Raw genomic sequence first — 19658 nt, 5'->3', positions numbered from 1 at the left:
GTTTTGTATAAGGTGTGAGACAGGGTTCCTCCTCCCTTTTTTTTTGTAAATGGAGATCCAATTTTCCCAGCACCGTTTGTTGAAGAAATATTCTTTTGCAATTGAGTGGCCTTTGCCCATTGCCAAAAATCAGTTAGCCATAAGAGCGAAGAGTTTCGGGGACAAAAAGTACGAAGTTCCCTTGTGGGTCACTGGGGGTGATGGTAAGTGGGACCACTCCTGATTTAGGTTGAGCTCAGCTAGGACTGATTGGCTCTGTTCCATGTGTTACTCATCCTCCTCCCAGAGGTTTTGCTGTTGCTGATGGCATAAGCATAAGGCAGCAAGCCCAACACCACAAGTGCTTTTCAAGTCTCTGCTTACAACATATCTGCTAATATCCCGTTATCCAAAGTAAGTACGGTAGTTGGGCCTAGAATTAAGGGCAGGGAAGTATACTACCCCACATAAGTGGGAGGGAGAGGGGAAAGAATGAATATTTTTTAACAATCTAATCTACCATGTATGTTGTGAATTTTAGATCACCTCCAGAGATAAAAAGTCATCACATACAAAGGACTGGGAATTAGAATGGCAGAACTTCTCAAGAGCATTACCAGAAGCTACAAGACAACTCTGAATGAAATGATTATAAACCTAGAAATCTATGTTCATCATAACTATCAATCAATTATAAGGTTAGAATAAAGACATTTTGAAACATGCAGAGTCTCAGTTTACCTCCTATATACTTCTTACCTTCTTTCTTAGGAAGCTATTGGAGTAAATCATATTCAGCAAAAAAAAGGAACTAAGCAAAGAAAGAGGAGGAATTGGAATACAGGAAACAGAAAATCAAACAGAAGAGAGGGATGGACATTTCCAGCATGATAGTCCATGGAAGTCTCATGTTGTTTCAAGACAGCAAGAAGACCAGTCTGGAAGACAGTCAAGGAAGGTTCCAGGTCTCCAGGACTCTCCAGGGTGTGAAAAATAAATAAAATGCTGTTGTAAAGAATGGGAAAACTAAAGTATAGTTACAAGGAAAAACTAATTAAATGAAAAAATGATGCAGTTAAACTCCAGGGAAAACAAAACTTACATATGAAAAGAAATATAATCATAGTCCACTATTTGGTTCAGCCATAGACAATATTTCATATTATGATAGTCATAAAAACTGTGTTATAACTGTATTGTGAGGATAGGGAGAAGGAAGCAAAATCCTTATCTATGACAATAGAAAGTCATTAGATAATAACCAATATCGATAAATCTGAAGAAAGCAATATATTACATATTATTTAGCAGTATGGAGGAAGTTTATTGACTCTGCAAAGTGGAATTAGGAAATATGAGGGGTGGGACATGGAATTAATATTTTGTTGCAAGTCTTTTCTATCAATAGTTGACTCTTTTGTAAAAATATGTGCATATATTACTCTGATAAATTTTTTAAAAGGTCCAGGGAAGGGCAATACAATAAGCCTGTACAATACTTTGGTGGGAGCAAATTTTATTGACTAAACCTTTATGTTTAGTTCAAGGCATTAAAAAAACACATTGTTTTAGAGATTACAAAACACATTTGCATATATTTTGTCTTGTGATTTACTTCTCACAACAACTCTGTGAAGTGGATAGAGAAGCAAATTCACCATGACACTAACAAATTCTAAGCTTCAGAATCCCTGAATCCCCTGGTGAATGGAACTCTTCCTAGCTCCAGGGAGAGGCCCTAGCAATATGTTCACATGGTCATATGTTTTTGTAAATTATACAAAAAACTGCCTTTTGTTAAGATCACTGTTTCTTTCCATTCCAACTTCCAGCACATCATACTTCCCCTTAAGTGGCCATGAGCATTATTTCTAAAAGATAAACATTTTGCGCCCAATTTCTGTTCACAATTTTATATTCTTTTTGCCAAAATTATATAAGCTTCAAACTCCACAAAACCTGAATTCACTCTGAGATATGTATTTTCTGCCCCATTTTACAAACTGATGAATGAGGTTAAGTAGCTTTGCCCAGTTTTGCACACCTGGACTTAACCTCGGGTATTTGGCTGTCCAATCCCATTTTCTTTCCACTATCCCACAGTGCATCCCTATATGGTGGGAGAAAGACTAAGAGGCATTAACTCCTTTCCTGGGAAAATCAAGTTTGAGATAGGATGGAAAGGGGGTAAACCTGAACCACCAGGATTCAATATGGTGTCATTTGGGGGAACAGGTAGTGGTTACGGATACCTAAGGAAAGTGTGCTAAAGACAAATCATGACACCTAATTTTATTTTTAGCTGGTTCTGCCTAGCAGTTGGGAAGCAATTGCAACAAAATGCCTCCTAGAGACACAATCCACTTGAAGTGAAAATTAGTTGGAAGAGGAGGTCCCTTTTTCCCAGATGCCCCTCATTCCAACCTGCTCTCTAGAAACAGACCATTGTATTACCCAGCCGGAGGCTGGTTGAAGTGTCAGAGGCAGGAAATCAAAGACTCATGAAGTTAGAAGAGACACTTAAGGTTATTTAGCCCAACTCCTCACTGAGAGGAGGCTTGAACTCGGCTTCGATCTGTGTGGAAGCTGTATGACTTTGAGCAAGTTATTTTCTGTACCTCAGTTTCTTCACCTGTAAACTAGGGATAGTAATAGAAATCCAAATTACCTTATCTACAATTCAGAATCCAAAACCAAAAGTTATTTCAAAACTTCTATGACGGGAAGAGCCGATCTGAATTCATTTGGCAGCAAAACCTAACCCAACTCATGTAAAGCTATTTATTCCATTAAGTGTAAGAATTCAAATGCCTCACCACTGAAATATTAATGAGTTTGATTATGGGGTATAGCTACATGGGGTGTTTTCTAATATAAGGTATACACACCATATGCCTTTCTAAAGTCCAGAAAAAAAATTCAGAATTGTGAAACACATCTAGTCCTAAAGCTTTTGGATGAAAGATGTGCTTCTGAAGTGCCTATCTCATAAGGCTGCTATGAGGATTAAATTAGTACTATAGGAAAGGTGCTTAGAATATACTGGGAACTCATTCTAGAAGAATGTTCCTGAGAGATGTTATCTGATATTTATCTGACTCCTAATGAGAGTAATTCACATCTTTATGAGTCAACTTCATTTAAATGTTGGACATTTCTAATCTAATCTTAGGATAAGCTGAAATTTGCCTTCCTCTAACAGCCCCTACACTGGCCATAGTTAATATTTCAATATAGCTTTTGCTGATAGCTACTGTGTCTCCCCTGGGTCTTCCTTTCTACATGGTTAATTATCATGTTCTTGCTCCTAGACCACTCACCACCTCTTACCTCTCCCCCTGTGCACTCCAGTTTGGCAAGATATCCTTTCAAACGCATTGCCCAAAATAAAACACAGAGGTCCATATGGGTTCTGATCAGCACAGAGTACAGTCCATGCATTTTCTGTGCTCCAGACTGTGCAAAACAACAGTATCCCTGGGAGGAGATTTGAAAAAACACAATATAAAGGCAATCAACGGAGTTTCATTAGAAAAACATACTTTAAAAAAATTCAATTTCAAAGCAATTTTTTTTCTAGTTCCCCTGAACTAAGATGGAAAATAGTGACCAGCCTAGACCGACTGAAATGCAAGAGACAAACAGTATAGAGGTAAGGCTGGTGATGTTATGCCAATTCATTTACTGTGAAATACTGTGGACAGTAATGCCAGAGCCAGTGTGAAGTTCATGGACTGTATTCCACAGTCCAAGAAAAAAGAATGATGTTCCAATAGGAGAACAGAGCTCAATAAAACTCTGACAAGCATCAGCACCAATTTACAGCAAATTACTTAGAAACAGGAGCAACACTTCTTCCTCAGGTGGGCATGGATAGACCCTTCCTCAACTCTGGCCCTGACCCCCACTGGTTAAAGGGAAGAAATGCATTTCCAGGGGGAGTAGTGTGATCACTCACTCAAACTGTGATGGGAATCGTGAGGAAGCCATTCTTCTCTTATACTGAGCATCTTGACTACCTGCAGGTATGCCTAGAATTCTAGATTCCTTTGGAGTCTTGGTAAAAGATCCCCAAGAACTGGCAGATGAGTACATGGGGATTCTTTCTACTTTGTGTATGGTTAAAATTTTCCATAATAAAATGTCTTTTTAAAATTGGAAGCAATTATAACTTTTTAATACTATTGGATATCCATGATGACAGTCTAATAATACATTTGTCCTTTTCCCTACACTGAAGGTAATTTTTTAAACTGTTAGCAAAATGGTTGGAAAAATTGGGGTATTTTCTTAAATATGGACACCTCAGACCATATAATAGATTATAGATATAAAACTGAACAGGAAACTAAACTATTTGCACAGAGTTTTGACACTGAAAACTATTTTTAAAGTTATGCTGGTGAGTGAAATAGCCATCAAGTTACTATCTGGTTGAAGGCAAGGGTGTTAGAAAGTTTGGGAGTATTTGATCTGGTTTCTCCTTTAGTCCACTGAGAAATGGGTTTGTGATCATGGTCCTCAGACTCAGGCCAAACCCAATACCAGAACCACACAGATAAAAGGGTAGTTAGAAGATTGATTAGGCTAATAGACATTGACCTAGTACTGGTTAAGTACATCTAGGCATTGACCTCCAGTTTACTTGGTCTCAAATAAATGCTCAATAAAGTGCTGATGATGTTTGGTACACTAACATTTGGCTAGAGGCAAAGCCTCCAGTATAACAGCACTCTTGAGCACCATTTTGTGTCCTATTGGCCCTGCCACACACTTCAGCCACTGCTGGAGGCAACCAGTTTTGGGTAGGCTTTGACCACTTTCACACAAATGGAATCTGATTGCACCTCAGTCCACATCAAGTACCTCTCAATTTTTGCCCCAGGACTTCTCTGACACCAAGGTCTGCAATGCCTACGGAAGGCTGCTTGGCTGTCACACAGTACAGAATCCGGAAGTATTTGGCAATTACTGCTTTTTGAGACTCTCTTTGGTTGGGATTTTGTAGTTGGATCACTTACCAGTCAGACAGAAATAAGGACTCCATCGCTGGTAGTAAGCGAAGATACAAATTGAGGCTCTCACCTGGGGTGGATCTGAATGAGGTGCAGGTGTAAGGAGAAGCTTGGGGTTACATGGCAGCTGTGGCACTTGAACAATATGGATGCAATAATAATTAGAAGGACTCAGATTCTACAAACTACAAACTCAAGGTACGTTGTGAACTTCCAAAGGTCTCCATGGAAATTTTTAAAGAACTTTATCTCCTGCAGGTGCAGAGAATACAGTATTTAAAATCAAGCCTGAGATTTAATCATAAAAAGAAACAATGTACAACCTCAACGGGTCTCCTATAACAAAGTTAGGTGCTTCATAGCAAATGTTTAAGATCTTGAGACCTGGTATATGGCAGGCAAGTTTGAGAATATTAAATCACTAGATTTATTTGAATCCTCCAATAGAGCAGAACTAGCTTTCTTTCTCTTGCTAGAGGAGAGCTACCTCACCTTGCCAGGAGAACCTGAAAAGACCTCACCTGAATGTGTCTTGGAAGATGATGCTTTTCCTCCTCCAGACCCTCTCTCACTTTCCCTTATTGACTCCAGTATGATAACTAGAGTCAGGCTTTGGTTTAAGCAAGGGGGGAAATAAATTGCTGCTCGAAGAGGATAGTTCATTTATTGAAGGAACTGAAGGATCTGGCTCATGTGTTCAAGCAGCAACCTGGGTAGGCTTGTGGGAGCAGATCTTGAGGATGTTGGACTAGGGTGGGCAAATTGAACATAAAACTAAATATAAGAGACTTTATTGATATGGGAGCACTCTTTGATTTACAGTTCAATGCCCCAGTAAGGAGTCTGGAGCAATACACTGCTAGGATGGCTTCTTGAGGCTTGGACAAAATAATAGTCTACAATAAAGTTTAGATGCTGGAACTAACACAGCACAGTACAGCACAGGAGTCAAAAAGCTCAAGGAATTGGAAATATTAGAATAGATTTATTTTGTGGGTTTGGTGAACCCACCACCTGACTCTTGGAGAAAGAGGGAAGGACAGTGAACATGCCCTTTGCTTATACAGTAAGGGTTGAACTCGTGAGGGGAGCACTGGTGTCTTTGAGGAACTCAGTGGTGGCTGCCTTCTGTCATCTAGGATTGAGAGTAATAAATGCTACCATGGAACTGGGCTCCCTAGTATCAATAGAGATGATAGCGTTCTTAAATGGCAGAAGCCAGGTGCCATGATTTGATCATCAGAGGCAAAATGGTTATAATTACTGGATGTCAGTGAGTAGCTGTGACCCTCAGGAACCTGTGATCATAGCTAATAGTGCATGATTGTAGTGAATGAGACAGGCAGCCAACTGTTACTAATAAACTTTCAGAAGACAGACATCAGCTGCCTGTTTTAATTGCCTCCCATTCACCTGGTTGATGAGGGAGGGATTTCTGCCCTGAGTTATAAGGATGACCAAACACATGATTCACCCGATGCTGGAGAGATGAGCTCAACAGCAGTTTATTAGTCACACAAACTAACAGCCCAGGGGAGAAGGATACCACACACCATGCAGGGCCACCTGGGTTTGCACTCAGGAACAGATTGAACAAGGTGTTGTGGGAAGCAGGCTTTGTAGTATCAAGAAGGTGAGGTGCCCACTGGTTCCTATAGTAGGATATGATTGGCTTGTTTGAATAATTCTCTGGGCCGGCGAGGAACTGAAACCCACTACTCAGGGATAAACAGGAACTGTGCCTGGTCTCTTTGATAAGGTGGGGTATGTATCTGCAGGATCATAGAGGGGAAGGGGAATTAAAATCAGGCCAATTTCAGTGGCAGCATATAATATTAAACTTTAAGTTTAGGCCTTATACCACACTGCCATAATGGAAAATCATGGTCCCCCATCCAGTTTCAAGATCCAAGTCAGTTCACAGACTCAGAGTCAACTGATTGAAGGGGAGACTAAGTTGTGTTGAAGAAGGACCCCCTGCAATGCCAACACCATTACAATAAAATAAACATTTCCTTAATTCTTGCCCAAGGGGAACTTCAGTCATTTACTGGAGAAAAGGAAATACTTTTTGAAATTGTTATGAGATATGACAAGACATGGATATTAGAAGACTTGAAAAGCCATCACGATCTTCCCCTTAGAGAAGGAACTTCTGGAAGCCAGTTGGTAAATGGAGTTCTAGCACACGAATAACTCACAGTTGTCTAATGTGTCCACAAACCTATATTGCGGTTATTTCCCCAGATCCCCAATATGTAATTGGGACAGATATGATCATCAATTGTTGGCAGAACCCTACAACGGCTTCTTGATTTGTGGAGTAAGACCCATTACGGTAGGATGGGCCTAGTGGAAGCCACTGAAATGACCACCCATACAGTGACCAAGATTGGAAGTCTGAAGCAATTCCACTTCCCAGAAGGAAACACAGATTAGCACCACCAAACAGTTATAAGGGGTGGTAATCCCCAACACATCTCTGTATAATTAATTATCACAAGCCCTGCAAAAACCAGATGGATCATGGTGGTTGAGTGGGTTATCAAAAACTTAACTAAGTGGTAGCCTCAATTACAGCTGCTATGCTGTGATAGTGTTATCGATACAGGATAAAGACTCTGGCACTAGGTGAGCAGCTTTTGATCTGACAAATATTTTCTTCTCTATTCCCATCAGTGGGGAGGATCGAAAGCAGTTTGCATTTACATGAGAAAGATAGCAGTATGGATTCACTTACTTGCTCCAGGACTATGTTAACTTTCCTGCTGTCTGTCACATTATAACCCAAGGGAACAATGATTGCCTTGGCATGCTGTAGAACATCACTCTCATTCAATATGTTAATGGCACAAATCGAATTGGACCTAGTAAGCAGGAAGTGGGAAGCATGCTAGAAGCTCTAGTAAGAAACATGCATGCAAGACGATGGGAGATAAACCCCAGGGAAATTCAGGTGCTGTCACATCATTGAAGATTTAGGAGTCTAAAGGCAAGGGATATGTTAGGATAGACTTTCTAAGATAAAGGACAAGCAGTTGCATCTTGCATCCCTTAACCATTAAATAGGCACAGTGCTTGGTGAACCTTACAGTGTATGCTGTGGTGGAGCTAATCCAGCCCCTTTAGGATTAAAACACTCATGTCTCCAGCTTCTAGAAGTGTTGGTAACTGACTGTTCTCAGCTGAGTTCTTCACCAGATTGCCCACAACTAAATAGAACTGCTTTGCCCAAGTAGCAGTACTTCATTGTGGTTTTAATTTGAGAACTTAAGACCTTCTTGGGCCTTTCCTGAGCAGGCACACAGTCATACACATGCACATGGCCTTCAAGATCCCCAGGAATGTCAAAGCTTTTCAAAAACCCCATGAACATCTCATTCCCCAGTTCTTCCTTTTAAGCTTTTTTGCTTAACCTATTGTTTTTCCCAACTGTTATCCACTGCCTCAGGTAGCCTCTGTTTTCAACCAAGGCACCGGGAAAAAGCCTGTTCACAAGTAGGAAAGATCTGAGTCACGTCAAATAAAGATACTCTTCTTCTTGACCAAAAGGGGGATGCAAAATGAGACGAAATAGTTTCAGTGGCTGAGAGATTCCAAATGGAGTTGAAAGGTCACTCTGGTGGACGTTCTTATGCACTATATAGATAACACCTCTTAGGCTTTAAAGTATTGGAATAGCTAGAAGTAAATACTTGAAACTACCAAACTCCAACCCAGCAGTCTGGACTCCTGAAGACAATTATATAATAATGTAGATTACAAGGGGTGACAGTGTGATTGTGAAGACCTTGTGGATCATACCCCCTTTATCTAGTGTATGGATGAGTGGAGGAATGGGGATAAAAACTAAAGGACAAATGGGGTGGGATGGGGGGATGATTTGGGTGTTCTTTTTTCACTTTTATTTTTTATTCTTGTTCTGGTTCTTTCTGATGTAAGGAAAATGTTCAGAGATAGATTGTGGTGATGAACGCATAACTATGTTATCATACTGTGGACAGTGGATTGTATATCATGGATGATTGTATGGTGTGTGAATGTATTTCAATAAAACTGAATTTAATAAAAAAAAAATAAAAATAAAAATAAAGATACTCTTGTGAATGGGATCTTCCCTTTTTGGTCCTCTGGTTAGAAAGCCAGTATTTTAGTTATCCCACTATGTCGCACATTTGCTCACCCTCTCTGAGAGTTAGGAGTCCCCTTTCTGCTCCTGCAGCCAGAATTTGCAGACTTCTCCTGGAGTTCTCTCTGTCCACACGCCAGTGCCCACTTTCAGGTCTATCTTCACTCCACGCTGGGCAAAAACAAAGGAAAAATGGAAAACTCTCCAGCAGTTCAGTAGTATTTCAAATTCTGGACTTCTTCCCTAATCTGCCTGCTAATATTTACTTTTCAGAGTTCTCAAATTGCTGTTCCAGTTTTTATATCTATATTTAGTGTTAAAGACAGGGTGGATTGTGTTCATTTCATCTTACTCTGACCTAGAACCCAATTATCTTTTAAAGAGATTGAAAATGAGGAAGAAATGGTATTTTCTATTTACCCACATATTTACTATTCTTGGCACTCCACTCTTTTTTGGTAAGTTTAAAGTTCCATCTGGAATCATTTTCCTTCTGTTTAAAGAACTTACTTTAACATCTATTGTAGTTCAGGTCTGTTGCCAGTGATTTTGCTCAGATTTTGTTGGTCTGAAAAATTCTTTATTTCATGTTTATTTTTTAAAAATATTTTCTCAAATTCTAGGTTCACAGGTTTTCTTTCCTTACACTAAAGATGTCACTCCATAGTTTTCTGTCTTGCATAGTTTCTGACAAGAAGTTTGCTGTGTCATTTGTTCCATTATACATAATGGTTATTTTTCCTCTGGTTTCTTTTTATTATTTTCTCTTTATTATTAATTTTAACAGTCTCTGGAAAGGCCTTTTAATAATTCAGTTAAAATGTCACCTCAGGGATACTATCCTGTTAGTTAGGACACTATCCTCCTGAATATTGTATATATGTGCTAAAGCAACAGCTGATATTTGTGCTATGTGGTTTGTAATATGCTTGTTATGATTTCTGTTATGATTATTGTTCTTGGATCTTGTTAGGGTTCTTGGATCTGTAGGTTCATAGTTTTCATCAAATTTAGAAATTTTTTGGCTATTACTTCTTCAAATATTTTTTTCTCTCTCCCTTCTCTTTCCTTTCTGGCTGATGTTTCAATTGCACATATGGTAGGCTGATATTCTTCCATAGCTGATGTTGTTCGTTTATTTCAGTCTTTTCTCTTTCTGTGTCTTCATGCTTACTCCTTTTTTCTGCAGTATCTAACCTGCTAATAATTTCACCCAGTGTATTTTTCCATTTTGGATATTGTATTTTTTATCCCTAGAAGCTTGATTTGAGTCCTTTTTAAATCTTCCATTTCTCATTTCATCACTTTCATGGTTTTCTTTCATTCTGGGGTATATGAGCTTATTTTTAATAGCTATATTAACATTCTTACCTGCTAATCCCATAGTCTCTGTCAAATCTGAGTCTGTGTCTAGTGACTAATTTTTTTTATTGGTTATTGTTCACATTATCCTGCTTCTTCATATGTCTACTAATCTTAGAGTGGATTCTGAATATTATAAAATTTACACTGTTGGTTGCTGGACTTTGTTCTATTTCTTTAAAGTGTACTAGACTTTTTCTGTTGCACTTTTACTTGCAGGTTAGTTTGATCCTTTTGAGGTGTTTTTAGACTCTTTTAGTGTGGTTGAGAGTAGCATTTATTTGAGGGCTAACTCAGTTCTACTTTACATTTTTGCCCTTCTGAGATGTCTACTGAATGTTATATGTATACTACAAGGTCTCTTTACTCTGATGGGAACCCAAATGATTCCCAGCCCTGTGTGAACTTTGGTTACTATTTGTCTTACATCATCCTCATAATGGTTCTTTCCTTGGATGTTGTTTTTGCCCAGCCTCATAGGGTTTCATCCTTGTCATGAGTAGCTTGGTATTCAGTCAAAGATTCAAGGGGATTCCTATTGTGCTCTTCTTTGTGCAGCTCTCTCTTCTCAGGTGCTCAGCCCTGCAAATTATAGCTACCTTGAACTCCAATCTCTATTGTTTAACTCTGTGAGATTGTCAGACTGTGTTTCCCCTCCCTAAATCACAGTCTTGCAATAATAGGTCTTGCTCTATGTGATTTCCTTGTGTCGTCTGTGGCCCAATGCCTGAAAATAATTATTTCCAACATTAAATTTAGTTTTCTAATTGCCTATATTGAAAGGGTAATTCCAGATAGCTTATACTATCACAGCTGGAGGCATAAGTTCTTGGAAAGGTCTTTAGTCTTGGAAAGGCTAAAGTGTCAGCTCAGGGACAACATCCTCTGGGTGATGACCAAATATTGTTTATATGCTCTGAAACAATAACTGATATATGATGCCAATATCTAGCCACATAGGTTCAGGAAACATGAAGTAGAAGTAGGATTGGTCTCCCTTATAATCACTCCTAGTGATCCATTTACAGAACTTTTGCTTCCCATTCCCATAACTGTAGACTGCTGAATTAAAGGTTATACTTTCAAGTAGGAGAATTTTTCCATTAGGAGATACGGTAGGTCTTCCACTAAACTTGAAGTTATGACTACTACCTGCTAACTCTGGGACACTCGTGCCAATAGACCAGCAAGGTGTTATTATACTGGCAAGAGTAATTGACTCTGGTTACTATGAGGAGCTAGGGTTGCATTTACATGACATGAGCAGGGAGGAGTATATCTGGGGCACAGGAGATTCACTGGGACACCTACCGAAGCTCCCATGAGTGGTGATGGTGAGTGGGCAACTGCAGCAATCACGGCTTTATACAGGAAAGGAACGAAAAGTTCAGACCCCTCAGAGATGTAGCAACCTAGATCAGCTAAAGTATGAGCTGAGGGTGAGGGAAATCTGGAGTGGATAGTGGAAAAGGGAGATGATAAATACAAATTATGAACTTGGGAACTGTTGAAGCATCAGGGAATGTAACTTGTGCTACTAACCTTCCTGTATTAAGTCTTTGTAGGATTTGGAGCTGGCCACTACCTTGAAGAAGACTCTGGACAGATTGGACTTAATTCAGAACACCAAACTATGTAAGTAGGGCAAGGGTTTAACATTATTGGAAAAGTGGTTTTAAATATAATATCGTGGTTTTAAAACATATCCTCAAATCATCTGATGCTCCTGCCTTCAAAAGGAGAAGCCTAATATCCCACCCCTTGAGTGTGGGCTGTACTTAGTGACTCACCTCAAAAGAACAGAATATGGAGCAAGTGATAGTGTATGTACGGGAGACTATGTCATAAAAGCATTGTGGTTTTTATTTATTCTTTCTCTCTCCCTCTTGGATCATTCAGTCTGGGGGAAGCCAGTTGCCGTATCATGAGAACACTCAAGTAGCCCTATCGAGAGCCCCATGTGGTCAGGAATTGAGGCCTCCAGCCAACAGCCATGTGGTGAGCCACCTTGGCAGTGGATCTTTCAGCCCCAATCAAGCCTTCAGATGACTGCAGCCCTAGCTGAGATATTGACTATAATGTCATGGAGGATCCTGAGCCAGAACCACCTAGCTAAGGTGCTTTCAGATTCCTGACCCACACAAACTGTGGATAATAACTAGTTGTTGTTTTAAGCAACTAAGTTTTGGGGTAATTTGTTATAGAACAATAGGTAACTAATACAGCAATAGGTCCTGAACAAAAGACATGTTCAAACCCTAATCCCTGGTCCTGTTGGTATGAACACATTTGTAAGTAGGATCTTTGAAGAAGTTATTATTTAAAGCGTGGCCAAATTGAATGAGGGTGGGCCATAATTCAATATGGCTGAAGTCCTTAAATGCAAAGGAAATTGGACATGGAAGCAGGAACCAGAGGAGGAGACAGAAAGAGATTGCCATATGACAGAGGATTGCCAGAGAGCCATCACCAGAATGCTACAGACTTTGGAGAAATCATGGCTTTGCCAACACCTTGATTTTGGACTTCTAATCTCCAAAACTGCAAGAAAATAAATTTCTGTGTTTAAGCCAACCAGTGTGTGGTATTTGTCATAGCAGTCCTTGCAAACGAATATAGTAACTAACTGTACTTCATATCCTCTTGTTTGACTCTTATGCCAGTCATTGTTGCAGGCAAACTAGCTTTGCATCTAGGCTTTGACCATCTTTACACAGCTGTAATCTTAAGCACCTCACCTCAGCTAACGTTGTGTATCTGTAGTTTATCCTACCTCTAGCTTCTCTAAGGGGTGAAACACCTGTAAGAAGCCACTTAGCACTCACACAATGGAACAGAAGCCAATGGATAAATGTTTTCCCTTTCATCACCCAGGTGGCAGGTGCTGAGGTGGATTTCATAAGCCTCCTCAAGTCTTGGTAGGCTTGAGTACTAATTGCTCAGTTGTGTTTAACTTGATAATGTATTTTCCTTTTTACCCAACTTTTTATTATGAGAATTTTCAACAAAGAGAGAAGTTGAAAAGAATTGTACAGTCAACACCTATATCATATAATTAACATTTTACTTTTCTTGCTTTATCACATATCTATCCACTTATCTATCCTTCTATCATTCACTAATCCACCTTATTTTTAATGCAGTTGAAAGTTATTTTCAGACATCAGTACAATTTACCCCTAAACACTGCAGCATGCATATCATTAACTAGAGTTCAATGTTTGTTTGACTTTTTCCTTTGGACTCACAATTTATATTCAATGAAATACACAAATCTTAAATGTACCATTCAATACATTTTGACAAAATGTACTCCCCTTTCAAGATACAGAACATTAGTACCATCTCAGAAAGCTCCCTCATGCCCCTTTTCCGTCAATGCCTACTACCAAACATCCCCAGAGATAATTGTTTTGATTTTTCTTCACCATAGATTAGTTTCTAGCCTGTTCTAGAACTTCATACAAATGGAATCATACATTATTCTTTGGCTTCTTTCACTCAGCATATTTTAATACTTATCTATATAGTTGTGATTATCAATATAGTTAGTTCCTTGTTTTGTTTTTTTTAAATTACTTTATCAAATAAAAAACTTATTGCTAAGCAGCATTCCAATGCATAAACATACCACAGTTTGCTTATCCATTCTTTGGTTGGTGGACTGTTTCTAGTTTTTTACCATTATGAATAATGCTGCTACAGACATTGTTATACAAGTCTGTGTACAGATATTTTCATTTCTCTTTGGTAAATACCTAAGAGTGGTATGCTGGGTCACAGAGAAGGGATATATTTAGTTTTATGAGAAACTGCCTGATCTTTCCAAAATGTGTTGTACCATTTTACACTCCAACAATTTATAAGAGCCCCAGTTAATTGTTCCACATCCTCACCAACATTTGTTGCTGCCAGTCTTTATTTTTTTATTAATTTAAAAATTATCAAGTAAAAAAAAAAATTCCAAACAAAATAAAATAGGAAAAACAAATATCCTGAAATAACTTCATTCTTTTTAATTTAGCCAATCTAGTAAGCATCCAGTAGGTATTTCATTGCAGTTTTAATTCTCAAAAACTAGTGAAATTGAATACTTTTTCATGTGCTTATCTGTCATTCATGTGTAGACAGTGCATCCTTGTATTGGCTTTCCACCTTTGTTTCACTCTCTAATTCCTCACTCCTGGTACCTATGATCATTTATGTTTATGTTCTGTTTGTGATAGTCTATTTGACCCTACTTTAGGGATACCCAGACTAAGATATCCAGCAAATGTGGGAAGGTTAAGAAGGTATAACCCCATCCCTAACCAACTCCTGTGAAAATGGCAAAGGGGATGCTTCTCAATTCCGGTGAAACCTCACCCCTCACAGGTCAATAGTGGTGCTTCCATGTGATGTTTTGGGGGGTTCCAGAAAACTGCAACTCTGACTGGGAGTATTCCATATTGACCACATGCAGATAAATTTTTGTATATTTTGTGGTTAAATCTTATGTCATTTAACTCCCTACTGTTCTTGGAATATGAATCACTTAGATGGTTGTTCACACCAAGTTCAAACACGAAAGGCACTCGTCTAAGAAATAGGCAGAAAAATGGCTTAGAAAACAAATTACACCTCCATTTACCACTTGGCCCTGGTCTGCCTCAGGGTGGCAGACACTATCTTTGTGTCCTCATTCAAAGTACCCTGAAGCACCTCATGACTCTCCAAAAGAAAAAGTCTGAAAGAAAAGAGCAGTCCGACCACCCCCCGCCCCCCCCAACACTTTCTCCTTCAGCCTGTCCTAAGTTCATATTCTGCCCCAGGATCTCTGTTTTCTTGCACAGCAACAAATTAAAGTTTAACTGAGGTTTCTAGACTTAGATACAGAATTGCCACTTAGAACCGTGCCTCGTAAATATGCATTCAATAACCGTTGGTTGAAAAAATAATGAATGTGAAAATGAATGGATGCATGTTTAAACAACAATGCAAGAGAATATGTGGCTAAAAAAAACAATGATAACAAAAAGCAAATTCCATCAGGAGGACCAAGAATGAAAGAGAAAAACAGACGCTCTCCCACCGCTGGTCAGCTGCCAATGTGAGCAACCCAGATGGCGGTAAGGGGACCCCACTCCCTCAAACTCGCAGCCTCACTACTCCAGATGGTGCCCCGGGAGACCCCGCCACCCCCACCCCTAGTGTCAGATGCTCCAAGAGGAAACCGAGGTGACACAGGTGATGGTGGCACGGGGCCGGGGCAGCTCGGAGACTGTCGTGCTCCTGCCACCCCAGCCTCCAGAGAAGGGAGGCGCACACAGGAATCTGTGAACTGTAGCCAACACTGCCCAGGCCCCTATCGATGGAGGTCGGGGTCACTTAGCAACCAAATGGGGCCGGAAGTCGTTTCGCCTCTCGCGGAGAGCCTGGAAGTAGTCTCTGTCTCCTCGGCAACCGGCAGCAGCCTGAAAAACGGTTTTCAGGGTGGAGAGCTGAGGGGACTTGTCGGGGAGAAAGCCTTAAAAACCTGCTGTGCGGGGTGGCAGGAGGAGGTTGCGGTGTTGGGAGTGTCAGGTGACTGCTAGGGCAAAGGCCACGGAAGTGACGACTGGAAAGTGCGCCATCTTCTCCCTGGAGCGGATGAGAGAGCTGAGGTGGAAAGGGCTGAGGTGGTAGAGAAAAAGGGGGACGAGGAAGTAGATTGAAGGAGAAGGAAGTAGTGAAGGACGCGAGATGGAGGTAGAGGAGAAGCCAGTAGATGCAGAAAGGGAAGTGGCAGAGGAACAGAAGGTAGAGGAGGAGGCGGCGGCGGCGGAGCCGGGGCCTAGGCGCCTGAATGCGGACCCCGGCATGGACCCCCTGGAAGCCATCCAGCGGGAACGACGCAGTGAACGCTCAGGCCGACAGGGCCTTCCTCCAACTGGAGCGCAGATTTGGGCGAATGCGTCGACATTACCTGGAGTGGAGGAACTACCTCATTCAGAATATTCCCGGCTTCTGGTTCACCGCCTTGCAGAACCACCCTCAGCTGTCCGCCATGATTAGGGGCCAAGATGCAGAGATGTTAAGATACATAACCAATTTGGAGGTGAAGGAGCTCAGACACCCTAGGACGGGCTGCAAGTTCAAGTTCTTCTTTCAGAGAAACCCCTACTTCAGCAACAGGCTGATTATAAAGGAATACGAAGTCAGATCCTTGGGCCGAGTGGTATCGCTTTCCACTCCGATCATATGGCGCCGGGGTCAGGAACCCCCGTCCTTCCTTCACAGGAACCAAGAAGTCATCTGCAGCTTCTTCACCTGGCTTTCAGACCACAGCCTTCCAGAGATTGACAGGATTGCTGAGATTATCAAAGAGGAGCTGTGGCCGAATCCACTGCAATACTACTTGATGCAAGAAGGGGCCCAAAGAGCCAGGCGTGTCCCGGTAAGGGAGCCACTGGAGATCCCAAGACCCTTTGGGTTCCAGTCTGGTTAAACCCTGCTCTTGGGAATACTCCTGCACATGGCTGGTTCTCACTTCCTGCTGGTCCTGTGCTTAGGCAACAGCAGGTGTATGCCTTTTACTTTTTTTGTATGCTGACCTTTCTGCACCCTCCCTCCCTCCCTCTGGACATTCAGTTCTCTCAACCTCAAGTTCAAAACCTTCATGGCCATGTTCCTCCACTTCCACGTGGCCTCGGTGTTGTTCTGCATTAACATAACGTGTTGCACACCATGGTTCCCACCGCTTCTAAGCCGAGCAAAGATACTGTGGACTGCACTGCCTTTATGGACACTGCTTGGACTGTTTGTTTCCAGGGCCTCTGGCCTGGCTGTCACCACCTGGACTTCTAGCTCTGACAAGGAACCCATTCTGAGCACTCAGCTCTGCATCCAGCAGTCCAGGCACTGGCCTGTGGACAACTGGTGGGTATTACTGATGTCAAGGAAGAACAGCAGTGGGCCACTTGGTGTATGTGGTTATGTGATTTCACTGCTCTTCATGCTCCTCTGGTTGCCTTCTGCTGCCCATTTGACTTGTGCCAGCAACTGCCTATGCCTACCCATGACTGCCTATGCCTACCCCTCTTGGCTGCTGCCTTCTGAATGAACATCTTCCAGACCTTATCAGCCTCACTGTTTGGTTTTTGGTAAACAAGGGCCTCCAGAACTGGCAGGTGTGCACCCTGCCTCCATTCCACCATAAAAGACCTCTTCATTCTTTGCTGCCACCACCAAGTATCCCAGGAACCCTGCTGACTGTCAGGCAAATGGTTGAGATAACAAGTGAGACCCTGTCCTCGTGGCAAGGGTAAGGATGGTATTCTATCCAAGTACCAGGCTCTCTCAGCCTCAACTAGTGAATTCACACAAAATCTAAGTTTTGTTTGCCTCCCTTTCACATCCTTAAGATGATTAAGTGCCGGGATGGCAGAATACCTCTCCTTCTCTCCTCATCTCCCTCTCCTTTCTCTTTAAGAAAAAAACATGTGATAGCATAGAAACATCTGCAATAGCAGCCTTATTAGTTTAATCTGGCTCTCTTTATCATTTCCAGAGACAGGAAGTTTGTCCTGTAAAATAGACTGCCAGAGCTCTTTTTGCCCCTATACACTCATCCCAAGCCCCCTGAGCAAGGCCTGGAAGGTGGAAGAGTGACAGATATAGATGGAATGAAAGGTGATTTCTAGTTCAGGCTGGATGGAACAACTAAAGAGATTGTATTGGGTGCCTTGAGCAGGGAAAACTAAGCAAAAAAACTCAACTGAAAAAAACAAAAACAAAAAACTCACTTAAAAAAAAAAGACCAGAGGCAGAAATTAGTCAGGTGAAAACAGCCTAGAAGTACGACTGGACTGGCTGAGAGCCAGCGGTGGTGGGAGGAGAAATACTTTTCTCAGGTTTAGGATGGAAGAATTGAAGGGGTTTGGAGTGTTAAATATGTTGCCTAAAGAAACAGTTCTTTAAAGAAACCGAAACAGTGCAACTTTGGTTGTTTCCTCTCATGTTTTCTTTCTTGTTTTCATGTGCTCTTATGTGGGTGGAAGATTGATATTGTGCTCTTTATTTCATTAGTATTTAGTAAAATCCTATTTCTGTATTTCTGCTTACTGGAAGAATTGAACTGTACAGGATTGCTTTTGTTTTAAATTGGGAACATTTGGAAGAGTATCAATCTTATTTTCCTGTACAATATAGAGACTTATGTGAATATTCATGACTGTTTTCAGCTTGTTCTCATCTCTATTAAAACTGTATCCTTAGAAATGTAATTTAAATAAATTGCTCTTGTCAGACTCTGAAAATTTTGGAAATTGTTGTCTTCCTGGAAAAATAACCTACAAATATTTGTGGCTCTGATTGTTTTATTGGATAGTTTGCCCTAGTAATGACTTAGGGTATTTGATGTGGCACTTTTCCTAAATAGCATAAATACTTTTGAGATTGTTCTGTAAAGTTGGAATCGTATCATTGGCATATTTGTCTTTCCTTATGTGCAAGAGGGTAAAATAAAAGCATGTTATTCTGCTAGATTTCTTATTTTTCACCCTGCCCATAAACATGTTGAATGAAATTGTTTGCATTAATGAGAACTTATGAAATCATTCAAGTTCTCAAATGGACACATTAGTTATTATCCCAAAGGTAAGAAAATAGGGCACGATACTGTGTCTTCCCTGGTAGGGAGGCTTGTTGTTTTGCTTTCAAAGGTTAACAATTGCAGCTGTTTACTTAGTGGACAGAACTTCTCCCCATTCGACTTGTGCGGCGACATCACCCTTCCTTCACTTTCTCAACTCTTGCATTTCTATATTCACAAATGATGTCATTCTCGGGTCATTCCAGCTCTTTCTTTTATTCATTTGTGCACTTAAGAAACAGTGTTCAGAGTGTACCTACCATAAGTGATGTACCCTCCTATTCCCACACTTTATCATCTATAAAAACTTAAACCTCTTTCTACCACCCTCTTCTATCTGTGTCAAATCCTAGGCCTGGCCCAGATAACTCCTCGCCTTATAGTCTTTTCTGTTCCCCATCTTCCCCAGGGAAGATTAAATGTTTATGTTCCATGTACTTTGTAGGAACTTCTAGAAAATAGCACATACTTATTCATTACAGTGAATTCCAGAATATTTATTAAGGCATTCTTTTGGCCCTCGGAAGATAAAAGGATAAGAAAGTCCATTCTTTTCATTGTT

General features: G+C 40.7%; 1 protein-coding gene across 1 annotated transcript; it reads left to right on the top strand.

Moving 5' to 3' along the window:
* The first annotated feature begins 15587 nt into the window (after window positions 1-15587).
* LOC119508434 (testis-specific Y-encoded-like protein 1) lies at window positions 15588-16951 on the top strand. Its single transcript, XM_037802037.1, is given in 5 exon segments — window positions 15588-15593; window positions 15676-15800; window positions 15935-16047; window positions 16187-16352; window positions 16354-16951. Coding segments are annotated over 5 exon segments (1008 nt in total).
* The last annotated feature ends 2707 nt before the right edge of the window (window positions 16952-19658 follow it).

The sequence above is a fragment of the Choloepus didactylus genome, chromosome 13, assembly GCF_015220235.1.
Source record: "Choloepus didactylus isolate mChoDid1 chromosome 13, mChoDid1.pri, whole genome shotgun sequence".
NCBI lineage: Eukaryota > Metazoa > Chordata > Mammalia > Pilosa > Megalonychidae > Choloepus > Choloepus didactylus.
This window is presented reverse-complemented; position numbering and strand designations above follow the sequence as displayed.